Here is a 16,447-nt window from a genome sequence, read left to right as displayed (position 1 = left end):
AGTTTTGAAACAATAATTGCTCCATAATATGGAGCAATTAACGAGATCATGTTCTGAGTAAAAGGTTGACTGGGCTGATCCTCTGAATAGTGAGCTAATTTTCGACATGATTACCATAACACTTGTTTCTGCAACCTGTGGAGCCCCCTGCTGGCCATTAGAAAGGATAAAGGTTAGGATTAACGTTCTAAACCAGAGGGCTAAATCTTCTTATTATACATCGTCTATGGTCAGACTGAATTTTCTCCACAACTATTGGATGGGGTATTTCCTCCCACCCAGAGAGAGAGAGGGGGTCATAATAACACACTACAACAGCAGAGGAAATAGGAGGTGTGTCCTCCCCCTCCTCTTCTCTCTCTCTCCTCCAGCTGTTTAAAAGCTGCTGGTGGTCGTGCAAGCTCCCACTCAGTGATGTGGCTGGGAGCAGACATGGCAGCAGTGGGAGAGCTGGTGCTGGTACTGGGCTTACTGGTGAGCGCTAACTGTGAGGTGAGGGCGCGAGACCCCGAGGTGGAGGAGGAGGAGGAGTTTGGAGGAAGAGTAGCACCGGGGGGAGGGGGAGGAGTGTTCCCCCCTCACCTCGCGGGGTTGACCCCTGGGGCGACAGAGACACCCCCTCAGGGAGAGGGAGGAAACTACCCAGCCAGGACGGGGTAAGTCCAAACAAAAATATCTTCACTCTCACAAACTTCATCTCTGGGAGATTTTAATAGCGTCCCATCTGGGCTCCATTCACCAAGGGCAGCTGTGTGATGAAACACAGTGATTAATCAGCCTGATTGAGAAATTACCCGCTGGTTTCATAACTGAATTATTGTTGGAGTCAGTTGTAGGCAAGAGATATACATTTTCATGTTAAGATTTTCTGCTGTTGTTCAGCAGCTATCAGTAAATTGAGCCTTGTTAGGCCCTGACATGTGGACAGTTTTCCCTTTTTCTGATTTTTATTTTGTATCTTCCAGAAAATAATGGACAGATGGAGGAGAAAATGAATGGAATAGTTTGTCATACAGTCATCTTTATCTTCACTAATAATGCTTCACTCTTAAAGTTATCACAACTACAGTGTAAGTTATTTTAATGTACAGCAACTTGAAATAATCTCTTACCAAGTTAGCATAACATTGAATTTAATTTGGTAAATTTAAGCCTAGTGGGCCTGGCAACAATTTCGAAGCAGTCATATTCCACTTCATCTCATAGGGATTTGGTTGACTTTTTACTCCAGTTTACCCTTTAAACTTGATGTTTGCATGTATTTCTCCAACTTCTGGTTTTCCTTAAAGCACAAAACAAGGTTGGTTGTGAGTGTCTTCCTCATAATCTTTGTCCTGTGTGACTTCATGGCAACTTTTAGTTCCTTAATTATTTTCAGTTTGACTAGAGACACTTTGGTTTAATTTTAATGTCTCTCTAGGCATAACATTGTGATATCAATAAATATATAAAAATACAACCTCTTTTCTTTCCTCTACCATTAAAAATAATACAATGTTTGTGTGTGGATTATGTCCTTTTATTTTATGGATTGAACCAGTTCACTGTGTAGGGATCAGTTCAAGCCACTAAAGTTGAATGGTGTGTATTTCTGTGTGTTAAATGCTCAGTTTTAGTTGTAAGCATGCCAATATTGTGGTTCTGACTAAACCAGTGTTTCTGATCTGTACACTGGGAGAATTAGTGACTGAATCAAATGAAAATCTGAGCTGCATTTCCTGTGTGTCATTTCGTGTGTGCATGGGCACATGATCAGCTGGAGAGGGGTCTGGCAGCAGACCGATCATTTCTGATGGCCACTCTCACAGACCGTTCATCTGGGACACCGTACATCTCAGAAAGCAAATGCTGTAATTTGCCAGAACAACATATTTACAGTTTTAGATTTCTTTTTATTTAACTTTACTCATAAACAAAGTCTGGCAGTTACATTCATGTAGTCACCACACTGCAAAAATTACAGACCAGGAAACATTTCAGAAATAAAGTAGAGAGAAATGACAGAATCTAATCTCGGATTAAATTATGCATAGATCTGGTTTAAGAAGGTGTTAATTGAACAGTGACTTGCTTTAGCTTCGTTAACTTGAGCTAAAGCTAACAGCTGCACTAGCTTTGTAATTAACGTTACTCCATAGGCCGATGTAGCTAGGCTAGCTTTAGCAATGTGAGCAAACATAGCTATAGCTAACATAGCTAAATAGAAAACCTATACGCATAGCTTACATAGCTGCTTTGTGAGCTTAGCTTTAGCAATGTAGATCTGTTCTCCATATTTAAATTAGCTTTAGCAACAGGAGCTTTAGCAAACATAGCAAAAGCTGACTTAGTTACACATAATAATGCAGATATGTTGCTCCATTAGCTGCGCCATCTACATAGCTAACCAAGCTATGTAAGCTACACTGGCTGCGTTGGAATGTTTTCATTGAGGATGGCCTTTTTTCCTGTGAGCAGACTGGTTACTCTATGTTATTGAACATTTTGTAAACAGGTTTTGCAGGTCAGGTTTTTGACTTTCTAATTTTGGAGTCCTAACCCTTACCCTAACCCTAAATGAAAGTTGCATCCAGACTGTCTTGAATTTCTGGCATGTCTAATAATTTGATCGTACCACTACATACACTCCCACAGTAAGGGCAGAGCCACTAGCAGAATCCTAAACCTTTCTTTTGTAAACTATCAGACAGGATGTTTAATCATGCTGTTTTGATGTACCTTCCCCAGGTGTAATAAAGGAAATGAACAAGAAGGAAATAGGCCTCCCAGCTGAAATGAGATATTTGTTGTTATCTAACTGCTAGTTGTGTTTGCTGGCAATGCTGAGAGAGAGATCCTAGAGTGGTTTTGTTGCTGTAGGTAGCTGAAGCATGAAAACGAGACAATAGATATGACTTAAACTCCATGTGGGAAACTTTTCCAAGGAAACGTATTGTTACAGTCCATCCTGACTTCACTCGTACAGTGTGAGCTTGTAAATCATGTGCGATTGGTCATGCATCCAAAGGATTCAGTTGTTCAGAGTGAGCTGACTCACCATTACTGTTATACTTAAAATCACACAGACCCGGCCCTGCTTCAGTATGCATGTGCATGCATACATTTTACTTTTCTCCATTTTGCCATGATAACATGTACATTTTTCTGGGATCTTGAAGAATGACTTTGTTACTGAGGAGAATTAAGCTTTTCCTGAGGATGTAAGTTGAAATCTTGATTAAAAACAAAGTATCCAGTATCAAAGGAAATGGAGTAAAATGAAATTATAGGTGTCCATCTGTGTAGGGCTTCCAAACATCACAGAACGTTTTTTCTTGACCCACTTTGGGGTCCTGACCCACCAGTTGAGAACCACTACACTAAACCCTTTGTTGAAACTAACTGGTTTGTAACTTAAGTTGCGCCACTGATTGCGTTCACTCGAGGGTTTTTCTAACGGATGGATTGGCCATTCCACGTCTGTCGTCAGGTGGATCCACCTTGCAAAGCTCAATCTGAAATGCTCGCTCCCAGTGCATGGATGAAGCCACATGGGCAGTTTTAGCATTTCTTTACAAAAATAGCAAAGAACCACACTGACTGTTTTTACTGGTAGAACTGGTAAAGATGCTTTTGCTCTTTTTCCAACTGGCTCTGGTAAGAGTTTAATTCACTGTATCAACTGATTGTGAAGAACTTTGTCCTGACAAAAACAGGTGGCCGGTTGAGCTCAGGTTAATGTAGTTAAGTCATTGGTGGTGAAGTGTGCCTACTATGTTATTTGTTTTGTGACTCTGATGGCCTGTAATGAATGTGACAGACTGAATTTTGTCTATTCCACTTGGAGTTTTGTTGTTAGAAAGGTTCTGCCCCTCCCAGACACTGTCTATGGCAGGGGTTTCCACTGAGGGCCACATAGAGGAATATATAAGAATGGTGAGGCCACTTTCATATTCCACACCTTGAGGATTTTAAAGTTATTAAAATCAGTCTAATGTAGTTTAAGAGATTCTGATTGAGTGTGCTCACATGGCTAGTTAGTGGTGGACCAGGCAAAACAGCCAATCAATTTAAGGATTTTGGGGAGGCCAATCAGATTTCAGGGTGCCCTTGATGGCCCTGGCAACCACCAGAACTGGCCCTGGAATGCTATTGGTCCTGCTATTTGTTTAATCAAACAGGCAATTATAAATCAACATATCTATATATAATTTTGGTTGCCTATATATTTACCGTTTACAGTATCCTCTTAGTTTAGTCACAAATTTCAAAAAACAGATCATTAAATTCTTCTTGTCAATTTGTTTGTTTACAGAATTAGCACGCTAGCAATTTGTGCCACCTAGTACCACCTTGTGCTGAAACTAAGGATTATAAAACACTTGAGCAAAAACTTAATGTTCCAATATGGGCCCTACGTGATTTTATTTTTAGAATTTGCTGTGGGCCAATTAAAAGTGGACCACAGGCTGTATTTTGCCCTGGGCCATAGTTTGGACACCCCTGGTCTATGGGCTGTTTTCCAAATCGATGTGAGGTATATTGTCAAATATCCCATATATGAAACAATCTCTAATGTGTCAGGTTAGAGGTTAAAGGCAACATATTTTACCCTTTAAGGCAAGTTTACACTAGTCTAAGAGGTCCCAAAACATGCCTGTGAGCTTTGCTGTTGAAAAAAACACTCCAGTAATGGATGTTTGCATGTCTAAAAAAACCCTCTGTTTCAGCCCTGCTCAGAACAAGCTGTTTCTGTGTCTGTGGCTTTAAATGTTAATGACCTGTCTGACCCCGTCCCTCTTAGGAAATGGATGTGGCTTAATGGAGCTGGCAGCTGAGAGGAGGATCAGGAAAGGAGGGAACTTTCTTCCATTCTTCTAAGCAGGGAGGGCCAACCCAACCTGGGGGTGGAGCTAACTCCACACATGACATCATGAAGGGAAAATCTGAGAACAGCCTGTTTCAGCACACATTTTCTGAAAGGTGGAGGGGGGGGTTCTGGTTTTGCAAAATATGTCCCCTTTAATAGCCAGATTTACAGAATATTTCTTTACTTAAAATGTTTTAAGTTTATGTGACAATCATTGATTCCTCTCTTGTTTATTTACTTCTGAGGAGACTCTAAGCAGAAAATAACTTCTGTCATAACAGACATCCACAAACAGATGGATAACTTTGACCTAATTTCCTAATCTGCAATCGGTTTAAAATAACAGCAGTGACTTCATGTGTTGAACGACTGCAATATTGATTACAAGGTAATTAGAAAGCACACTTGGACTTGGAAAAATGACAACAGGAGCACAAATCAAAGACATTTTACATTTCTGGGAATGAAATCTATTGCAGTGAACACACTGTTGATGCCAAACAGCTGTTAAATCTGCTTTTCCTCATTCTCCAATTAGTTCACAATAAAACACCATGACAACTGTAATTCAGGCAGGACCACTTTGTCAAGAAACACACATGATTAGTGGTTATAGATGTTTTTCTTTATTAGCATTTATTTATTTATCGCTGTTATTTATACTTGGAGGTTTGGCTGTTCTGGATTCCCCTGCCCTTACACAAGCCTATTTGGAAAGCATCAAACAGAAACAGCATATGTTCCAGCTTCCCTGTGCATGCCTGAGGCAGGGATAGAAGCAGCACAATACCCCTGAGCTGAGCAGGTATCAGTGACAACAGAAAGACACTGGTTAAGTCAGAAGCAGAAGAAAGGAGGAGCTGGGGTGGAGGAGGGTTGCAAAAGCAGCTTGCAGAGAGGGCAGCAAAGCGTAGCCAGGTCAGAGCAGGTTAAATATGGCAGCATGAGTAAGATTGGCCAATTGCGTGATTAGAAGCAAATCAGCTGGCCATCAGCTCATGAGGGCTTGTGTAAGATCAGCTGATCTCAACTTTATGGCAGAATTTGAATTCATGGCCTGCCAAACTAATGCTTTTACTCATGAAGAGGAAATTTCCCCATTTAAGAGTAAATTTAATATTTACTGTAGGTGCCTAAAGTAAAACTATCTCAGCTAATGCAACGCTTTAAGGAGCACAATTAGTGCTTATTTTCAGTTTGTTATTCCCTTCTATAATGCGTCAGGGAAATGCATTGTTGATTATTTACCGTTTATGTTCAGAACAGGCTTAAGAGACTCAGTTGGGTTTTTTTCAATGAGCTGAACTTGTTTATTCCAGTCTTATCAGTGCTTCATGTGGTGTAAAGATTCCTGTGGAGACTTAAGTTTGAACATCTGTATGAATCATGGACTCTTTAATGACCAGCAGACATGGTGTATTAACTCAGCTGAGACTGAAAACGAGTGAAATTGGTCCGTGTGGGCAGAGTAATGTGAGCAACAGCTTTTGTGGTTCCTTTTGAGGCTAATTACAAATGATTTTATCATTTATTTTGGATGGCTTGTTATCAAAACACTTCTCAAGGAACATATGCAGAGCCTCTAAACAGCCGTCTGATGAAGTGGACCACTCAGAATGGTCTTACTTTCCAAAAATATCCAGACCAAACTCTTGAGCTGGTCTTACAAAGATAGAAAGGTCAAACACAGACACACGAAGACAAACACAGTTATACGAGTCAGGCTTAAAGTATACATGAGTACAGAGCAGGGAGCTTTTACATGTTTTGACTTCCAGCATGCTTATAATAGGCTGCTACCACCCAGGCTGCTGCCACAGAGACACACAACCCAGACGCCATACATTAATTTTTTGATTTTACGAGTCTGAGACAGGCAGTAGATGTTCTCTCTGTGTATTTCCCCCAGGAATTAGACCGAGCCGATCTTCACAGGCTTCATATGGAGTATAAAACAATCTTCAACCTTTGCTTGTTGTTTTATGTCTTAGCTGAAAATAAAAGTGCAGTGGCATGTTGAGCTCTGTCGCCTCACAGCAGGAATGATGGAGGGCCTAAAAATCCTCTAGAGTTGAAGATCAGTGAAGATTTGGCATTCAGCTGCCAGAAGGGCATTAAATCAAAATATACTAAATTTTCACAGAGATGGTTTCAGAGGACCTCCATAAGCTAATTTATTGTCAACCCAAATTTATGCGGGCATAATAGATTATCTATTAGGAGTTCGGGGAAAAGGACCAGGGACACTGAGGCCCCGTCTCGTTTCGGAGACGAAAATGATATATTTCTGTTTCGTTTTGAAAAAGTTTTCTGTAAAGATGGGATCGTTTCAGGAAGTATCAGCGTAAGCACAGAACCACTGAAAACGCTGCAGTGCATATGCCAAGCCTGTAGTGCTGTAATACTGCAACAGAAGTGCACCAAGGAGAGAAGAAGATCACAGAAAACTGAAACAAACTTTCTTCTAGTTGCCCTTCTGGTTGTTCTCGTCGGATTAAAAAACATATGGTGCGTGCGTTTCACAGTGGTGGTAAAGGAGCATCAGATTTTGCTGTAAAAGCCAAAACAAGCTCTGTAGCTTCTGCAGCACGAACACAACCCTGTAATTTTCCATTGTTGTTTTTGTCAGACCCGCACAGGCGCCTTAAAAGAGCTACACTATGTGTGACGTAATGGTTTCAAGAAAGCTGTGGTTGGCTGTCCACACGGAGACGAAACGGTAGTCGTTAACGGATTTGTGCACTCTGGGATCCAGTTACAGAAAGTATCATTTACAGTCACCAAAAATGTAGTTTCCGTGTGAATGAAACACCGATATGACAAAAAACTTTTGCGTATACGCCTGAATTCGTCTCCATGTGGACGGGGCATGAAAGGGAACTCCTGAATTGGGTGTCTTTCAACATATTAGGCAGGGAAGCCAAACAAACACAAATAAAGGCAAAACAACCACAAAGACATGCAGAATAACTACAAAGAAATGAAACACAATGAAAAAGAATTTTGGAAAGTTGCCCTAAAGCAGGGGTGTCCAAACTTTTTTCACTGAGGGCCTCATACAGAGTGGGACTTTAATGATTAAATCCACACCAGTAAGCCCGATATTGAACATCTTTTTATCCATTTTAATCCAATTATGATCATTTATTACCCCTAGCTTGAATGCTAACTCGAATGTTAATTGCCAAAGTTGTTTGGGTCTGTCAGTCAGTTGCAGGCTTGTTCTATGATCACATGGTGCTCCCTGGATAGAGCATAACGCAGAGAGAGAGCCTGTGATGCAGCCCCTTGTATTACTGTTGTTTTAATATTTAGCAGTAAAACTTAATTATCAGCAGAAAAACAACTTTAGGGTCACAGAGGTTTTGTATATTATGATTCTATTTGTTGACTCATGTTCTGAGTCGAATACAGGTCTAAAATAATTTGCTAGTCTGCACAGTCAGTCCAGAAAGTTCACACTGGTATCGGATCAGTACTCGGCATCAGCAGATTCCCAACACCTTGGTATCAGAATTGTATCTGGAAGGAAAAAATGGTATAGGAACATCCCTACTACAAAGACATAAAATTACAGTTCAATTACCAAAATGTTAACAAACACAGAACAGCTAATCCAAATCAGCAACAGAAAGACACAAAAGTTACGTTAAAGCCACACAAATGTTGTAGGGTTGACGGGTGTCAGAAAGAGAAAGAATGATAAAGAAGATAACATGGACCGTTTAGTTCACGTATATTTCCTGGAGTGAAATGACCTGCTGCCTTCTGAGATCCGAACGTCACTTTCAGGAACAGTTTTCAAACCTGTGCCACTCTCACAGACTGACAGACTAAATAAGGGGATCACATGTCTCGGGTGACATTTTTCCAAGCGAGCTCATACAAGCCTTCGTCATTTTTCTGACCCACATCCATACATTAAACCGCAGGACTGAACCACAGATTCTCAGATAAAATAATCCCTGAGGGTTCCTGACAAAACAACCCACCATTACCTCAAAGACCCACCCCCCACCATCGCTGATCCCTCCACTTTAAATGCTGTTTTAATGACATCGTTCACAAACGGAGCTCTTTGTGCTGTAATGGAGAGCAGCTTTCAGGGTCCCTCTGTTATTTGTAGCCTCAGTTATCATTGGAGGCTGATTGGTGAGGGAGGGGAGGAGGTGAGGGGGTTATTCATACATGCTTTAGAGGCCAGAGGTCAACAGGTAGTTAAGTACTGATGAAGTGGATGTGGACAAATTTGTTGTTTAGCAGCAAGAGAGAAGATTTTGTCAATTTCGAAGAACTCAAAGGATTGTGTTTTTTTCCTATCGAAAAGAAACCTTATGGATTTTTATTGTTGTAATAGAGCCACATTTTTGCTTTTCAGAATGACTTTACTACGGCCAGGAGCGGATAATTCAATTTCATTTCTTTGAAACCAGCTTTAAGCATAAACAGCATGCTCTTATTCTGGAGCATGCATGTTTTTTTTCTCTCTGTGCACTGTTTTTGTTTCTCCAAAAGAAGACAAAGACAAGGAAGCGCAGTGAGCAGAGATTCGGACGGACTCACATCAAAGTGAGCCAAACCTTCAGATAATGCATCATCACCGCTCATTCAGCCATTATCCAGAGGTGCACAGCTGGCAGATGAAAGGATGAATCTGAATAGTCAAAGAGGAGAGAGTAAGAAAGTGTTATCAGTCTTTAGATCATGCAGGTGGATTTATACTGCTGCTGAGATGGTGACTCTGAACATGGCCAGCAGCCAGATAATGTCTTTTGCTGAATAAGAGAGGTGAGGGTCTTGACTTTTCAAGCAAAAGTTTAGTATTGGAAGGCTAAAAGCTGTTGATGGTAACCTAACAATAGATAGCAGACTGTCCAACTTTTTCTACAAACCCTAGATAAGTGTAAATCAGAATATTGCTCACATACAAATGAATGAAGTCACATGACTCTCCTCATAATATATATTTTTGTTGCTAAAATCATTAAGAAAGTACTAGTATATATAATTGGAAATAAGTGATTGCATAAATATTCACCCCCTCCAAGCCAGTCTTTAGTAGCACCTTTGGCAGCAGTCACAGCACCGGTGTCAATCAGGCTCAAATATCTGGACACTGCAGTTTTGCTCCATTCTTCTTTGCAGAACTGCTCAAGCTCTGTCAGGTTGCACAGGGATTGGGTGTGAACAGTACTTTCAGTCCAGACACAAACTCTCTATTGGACTGAGGCCTGGGGTTTGACTCTGCCACTTCAGAACATTCACCTTGTTGTCTGTATCAGTGGTTCTCAAATGGTGTGCCTTAAGGCAAGTCTAGGTGTGCCATGGGAATTTGTACCATATGTTATTACTACAACTTCATGGCAAGAGCTGTAACCAGGTCTGCCCACAGATCTGGCTGGACCCCTGAAAAACCCCAGATAATGGGACCTCCCCAGTCGGGATTTATTGATGATATCAGTGTGTGTGTGTTGGATCAGTAGCATTGGTGCTAGCATCCTGGCTAACAGCTACCTCATCTAGAGCTGGAAAGCATGGCAAGCTATTATTGGGTGAGAATTGGTGTTAAAGTTATGAATTTGTGCATTTTTAACCAAGTTAAAAAGAATTTCTACCCATTTTTGCCACTTATTTTGACTGCTTTTTTGCCACTTTTTATTACTACTTTTGACCCATTTTTGCCACTTTTTTGGGGGGAACTTTTTGCCACATTTAACTGATTTTAGCTACCTTTTTGCCACTTTTTGCACAATTTTGCTATTGTTTGGCCATTTTTTGCCATTTTCTCCCATCACTTTTAACCCCTTTTTACCACATTGTAGTAACTTTAACCCTATTTGCCACTTTTCTGCCACTTGTGATTTATTTATGCCACCTTTTAGCCACTTTTTGCCCACTTTTGCCTTTGACCACTTTTTTGCCCACTTTCTCCCTTTTTCCTTATCACTTTTATCCCATATTTACCACCTTTTCACACGGTTATTCCTTTTAGGCCAATTAAAACCCATTTTTGCCACTATTTTGACATTTTCAACAAGTTTTGGCCAATTTTAACCCTTTAGTTGGCCACTTTTTACCCAATTTTGCCATGTTTTGTCATCACTTTTAACCCATTTTTGCCACCTTTTGTCTACTTTTGCCATCTCCATGATCCCCCAGGTGGCTGGGCCCCAGAAAGCTCTCCCCTTTATCTCCCCTTATAGGCCACCTTGATTGTAACATTATTTAAAAAGTCTGTTTTGTATCGATTTAAATATGGTGTACCTTGAGATTTTGGCTTAACTTTAGGTGTGCCTTGGGTGAAAAAAGTTTGAAAACCACTGGTCTATATAATCATTTCTGTAATCTTCAGGTCATTGTCTTGCTTGAAAAAAAAAAAAAATCTTCTCCTAAGCCAGAGTTTTCTTGCAGACTGAATAAGACTGTCCGCTGGGAATTTCCTGTATTTTGCCGCATTCATTTTACCCTCTATCTTTACAAGCCTTCCAGGCCGGCTGCCAAGATTTCCACAGCATGATGCTGCCACCACAGTCCTTCACATGGGGACTTCAGTTTGGCCTGAGAGGTTCATATATATATATATACTAAAAACAGAACTTTCTGTCATCCATGGCCCCCAGTATTTTCTGTCATTTTTCTTCAGTTTCTGGCTCCTGGATTTTTTGCATTTCAGCTTTTGGCATTTTCCCAAACATCCTTTAATCTGATTATGAACTTGTGGACTCTTATCTTCCGCAGACTCTCTCAGGAAGAGTCAAGGTCTTTGCTCTGACACTCTAAAATCTTCCTATTGCAAAACCAAAGCAAAGTGACGGACTGCAGCTGTGACCCTTTAAGTAGCCTCTACTAAAGAAGGGAAGCCCAGTGAGATTTTGTTCCATATTGAGAAATACTGTTCGAAGGAACTTCCTGTACAGAATGACTGACAGAAGAAAATTAAACCAAATGCTGGGATGTTTGTGTTGGACAGATGGAAAATCCCATTTGTTCTCTTTCACAAGGTCCCAGAAATTTATTCTGACACGTGTTTTTTAATTGTGGGACAGTTTTAATCACAAAAGTTTAAAAGTCAAATTGTGATTGTCTCTTGTGCCTATTTGGGGCCAAAAGTTTCAAATAGGAAATCCAGAACCTCTTTGAACACATGAAAAAAGGTTGACGTATCCCATGGGGTCTCACCTCTTCCTAGTAGAGATGTCTACTCATGCAATAGGCAGGGCTGGAGAGTAACTAATTACATTTACTCAAATTGCTGTAATTGAGTAGTTTTTTTTATACTTGTACTTTTTTAGTACATTTTGAAATCAGTACTTTTACGTCTACATACGTGAGTTTGAAACAGAGTAACTGTACTTTTACTTGAGTACAACACTCTTGTGCTTTTCCGCCTCTGTTGACTACACAGTAGGACACGGAGAGAGAATGATTCCACAGCACATCCCAAAACAGCAAAAATGGGAGTGTTGATATCTCAGGGTTTAACATTTCAGAGTTCTTTTATGGGGCTTTTCCACTACTGCTTTTGGCTGCACCGAGCCGAACCAGGCTGTGCTGATTTGCATTTCCATCACCAGTGTGGCCGCCCGGGCCGCCTTCAAATAGCCCTGCTCATGAGCAGGGCCAAAGCAGGCCAGCCCCAGCTTCAAGCGTGCCACGCTGATGTTGAAGCACTTCACGGGGTCTGCTTTGTTGGGGGGATTTACCCCCTCTGCTACTGATAACCCCTCCAAGACAAATTTTCACCCACGGGGAGACGGGGGAGATATGTTTCATTCCTGCCTCTGCTCCAGCTGTCCATAACTCTGTTACAGCAATGTCAGCACTCACTGTATGACTTAAATATTTATGACACAAGAACAAAACTCCAGATTTTTGTGCATTCAAGGTCTGATAGTTGTGCACAACTTCTCGCACTGATGAGTGGGATCAGGAAAGACCAGGCACTGATCCAGGAAAGCTTTTTCTGCAACTACTAATAACAAAAGTTTGACCCTTTCCCCTTCTTATAGTCAAATAAATTATAGACTTTTAAAAATAAAATGGAAATGTTCGAAACATTTCACCCATGACGGAGTCCGTCTTTAATTTATTAACTGGCGCTGAAAAAGCATGCAGTTCTTACCTCCCCATCCAAAAATATGATTCTGTTCATTTCCTGCTCTTTAGAAACCCATAAATCAATAATAAGGAGACTGTTCTTCAACTTATATGCAGGAAAATTCTTACCTTTGATGATAAGCGTGAATTATTGTTTGTTTACAGATCGTGGATAGCAGAGAGAGGGAGAGAGAGACAGGGGAGAGAGCAGCGTGCAGCTCTGTCGGCCTACAGTTTGATTTTTGCTTTAAAACGTTGTAAAGTCATTCAGATCAGAAAGTGTAGAGAGATCGAGGAGGGCTCAAAACACCGTGTCATCAGCTCTAGACTCACCCTCAAACGGGTAGCTCGGTTGTGGTAGAAAAGCAACTCCCCTGCTGCGCTTGGCTGTCATGCCGAGTTAAGCGAGCCATGCCATGTAATGGAAAAGCCCCATTACTTTCAAAGTGTCATTTTGACTTCATTCTGAGTGAAATGGTCTTTAGTGTTGGCTTTAGTGTCATACTCAAGAACACACCATCTGAGACCAGGACTTGACCAAGACCAGAGTGCACCCAGACCAAGACAAGACCAAGACTTCTGGGGGTCGAGACCAAGTCAAGACCAAGACAGAGACAAGCTGAGACCGAGAAAAGACCAAGACCATAAAAATCAATTTAAAAAAAAACCATGACAAGGTTGAACAGTTAAAGAGCATTCTCTCTTTAGTTTTAGTTTTCTTTTTAATAAATTTGACTCATAAAAACAAGGTGTGTGCAACTCTTTCAAAGCACAACATGCAAAAATCTGAAATCTAAACTTATTTGTACAATTAACTTCTTGTAAAAAATAAATTATTGTGTGTAGTTAAAACCCACTGACAAGTCTGCAACTATTCTAAATATCTGAAAAGAGATGTTTATCTAGATTTGTCAGGTGAACGAGGCCTAAAGTAAGTTTTAGAGGTATTTCTGACTAGAAAGAAGATGGACTGATGTCTGAGTTTTTGCAGGTGTAGCTATTTGTTGTTTCAGCAAGTTCTTCTCCTCATTATCACATTCATGAAGTAGAAGAAAAGCAGATCAGTGCTGGTCTCGACCAGTCTTGATGGAAAATCCCAAGTCCGGCCAGTCAGAGTAAAAATGCTCTAGAGCCGAGACAATACCAAGACATTCAAAATGTGGTCTTGAAACATGTTTCAAGACCAAGACTAGTCTCAAGTACTACAACAGTAGTTGGAGTTATTTGACAGTGTTGATCCACCAGTTCAACTCTATGAAGAGTCAATTGATCTGAGCTCCACCCACTGTGATTACTAATCTTTGGGGATGTGTGGGCAGAGTGTTTGGATGTGTTTTATTTGTGTTTGGATGTTGTCTGTTGTATAGTGATCTCTGTTGGGGTTTTTTTGTTCTTAAAGGGCATGTAGAGTGTAATCCTCACCATTATGCATTGCCTTACTTGAGTAGATTTTTACTTGTAGTTAAGATAATTTTAACCAGAGTACCTGTACTTTTACTTTACTATAACAGTCCTGTACTTTGTCCACCTCTGTCTGGTGCCTATGGTCTGTCTAGGGATGGGTAAAAAGTGTTTCAGGTACGCTGCTCTTACAGCCTGGAATCTTCTGCATTAAAAAGTATGTCTTGGGGAGCTGGTATCTTTAAATTGTTTTAAAAGTAGATTGAAGGCATTGGAGGAAGATGTATCAGGATGTAGATGTTTTGACTGATGACTTTCTGATCTGTTGACTTGGGATTAGTTGATCTGTGTTTTGCAATGTTGTTATGTTTGAATGTTTCATGTTTGTAACTCTGTGAATGTGCTGCTGCTTGTCTTGGCCAGGATATAGATCTTTCATCAGTACTCAGGAAATGAACAGGGACCTCCCTAACACCCAGACCAGTCTCATACTTTGATCTTTTCTGGGACTAGAACTGTTGGTCCATCAGTGATGGGTATCTTATGTTGCATAAATGGCTGTCATCTTGTTTCCACATCTTATTGTGACTCAGACATCTTCAATGCTCTGCTCAGGGTGGTAACATGACAAGTTTCACAAGTCCCATTGTTGTGTAAGCAGCCGTGAATTTGCTGACCAAATCTGTTTTGTCAGCGTTGGGCCTTTTAACACCTAAGGCCAGGGGTGTCAAAACTTTTTCCACTGAGGGCCTCATACATTAATATATAACAATAGTGGGGCCACTTTCATATTCCTCACCTAAATGAGGAATACACCTAAATGGCTTGTTAATGGCTGACAAGGTAAATAGACAGTCATTTTCAGGATTTGGGGGAGCCAATCAGATTTTCGGGGGCCCTTTTGGGCTCCAGCTACCACTGGTTACGCCTCTAAAATGCTATTGGCGCTGCTATTTGCTGCAATAATCTATCAAGACATTATTAATCAATATATCTTCTTGTCAAAATGTTTGTTTACAGAATCAACATGCTGGAACTAAAAAGTGTAATACTATTTTGCACAAGCTTTATCATCTCTTGGGCCATGTTTCATTTTATTTCTAGATTTAGTCTCGGGCCAATCAAAAATGGACGACAGGCCACATTTGGCTTCCGGGCCATAGTTTGGACACCCCTGCCTTAGGAAAAACTATCAAGATAATGTCAAGTATTGACCAAATGAAGTTTGAATTGAATAGAATTGTTGTGACTAAAGTGTGTACTTGAATGCAGGAATCTTAACATTGAAACGTGATGACAATATGAAAAACCTGTTTCTTTGCATTGTGGGACTGAGGGCCATTTTTCACATTAGAAATGACAGTCATTCATTAAAAAAGGTAACTCCTGGATTTAATTAATCTCCTCTACAGTCAGGGAGCATCAAAGAGGGCTTTAGATGATCCAACATGAATATACCATCACATTAGTTTCCACCTATGCTGTAAATTGAGAAAATGTACATCATGTTCCTCTTTAAATTTGGTAATAAGGCGTGATATCAGACAGTGAAAGATCCCAGAGGAGTTTTCTTCTGTTTGGACTTAACTTGGTGAACTCCTGAATCGAACTCTGCTGCACAGGTTGCCCATAATTCTGCTCTCACAATAAAGCTAGTTTACATCGGACTAAATGAGATCATAAGAGGACACATCTGAGCATAAGCTGCATCACATGAAGGAAGAATATGGGTCAGAAAAATATAAAGGCTTTAATTGATGCAATTTGGTGCCCAGAATTCAGCCTGACAGGATGGATTAACCTAAAGGTGAAGATTAGAGATTTACTCTCTGAAGTTGATCCAGTGCCCTCCGATCTGTCCTCGGCTCACTCCTGATGTTTTTAAGTTCACCTCTGCATGAAAGTGCTCTGACCTGCAGCAGCCTGCAGGTGTGTTTGTATTCAGCTGACCCTGTTCACTGTTAATTATACCCTATACAAACATTTATCAGGAGCACGCTTGTCAAGGGTCAGAGGTGGAGAGCTGTGGTATAAAGCAGAGACCAGGCTGACGTCCTCCTGAGACTTATGTGTGGTCAGATTTAGACTTTCCTTAAGGAG

The 16,447-nt window shown here is 40.6% G+C and overlaps 1 protein-coding gene across 4 annotated transcripts in view; it reads left to right on the top strand.

Annotated features, from left to right (window-relative positions):
* Positions 1-422: 422 nt before the first annotated feature.
* mmrn2a (multimerin 2a) overlaps positions 423-16,447 on the top strand; it is a 70,054-nt gene continuing 54,029 nt past the window's right edge. For all 4 annotated transcript variants that reach the window (XM_041789148.1, XM_041789147.1, XM_041789146.1 and 1 more), the window contains exon 1: positions 423-656. In XM_041789148.1, coding sequence (XP_041645082.1) covers positions 433-656 — 224 coding nt within the window. In that variant the 5' untranslated portion in view covers positions 423-432. The remainder of the gene's footprint in view (positions 657-16,447) is intronic.

Source organism: Cheilinus undulatus, linkage group 6, assembly GCF_018320785.1.
Source record: "Cheilinus undulatus linkage group 6, ASM1832078v1, whole genome shotgun sequence".
NCBI lineage: Eukaryota > Metazoa > Chordata > Actinopteri > Labriformes > Labridae > Cheilinus > Cheilinus undulatus.
The sequence above is the reverse complement of the archived record's forward strand: the minus strand, read 5'-3'. Positions and strand labels throughout refer to the sequence as shown.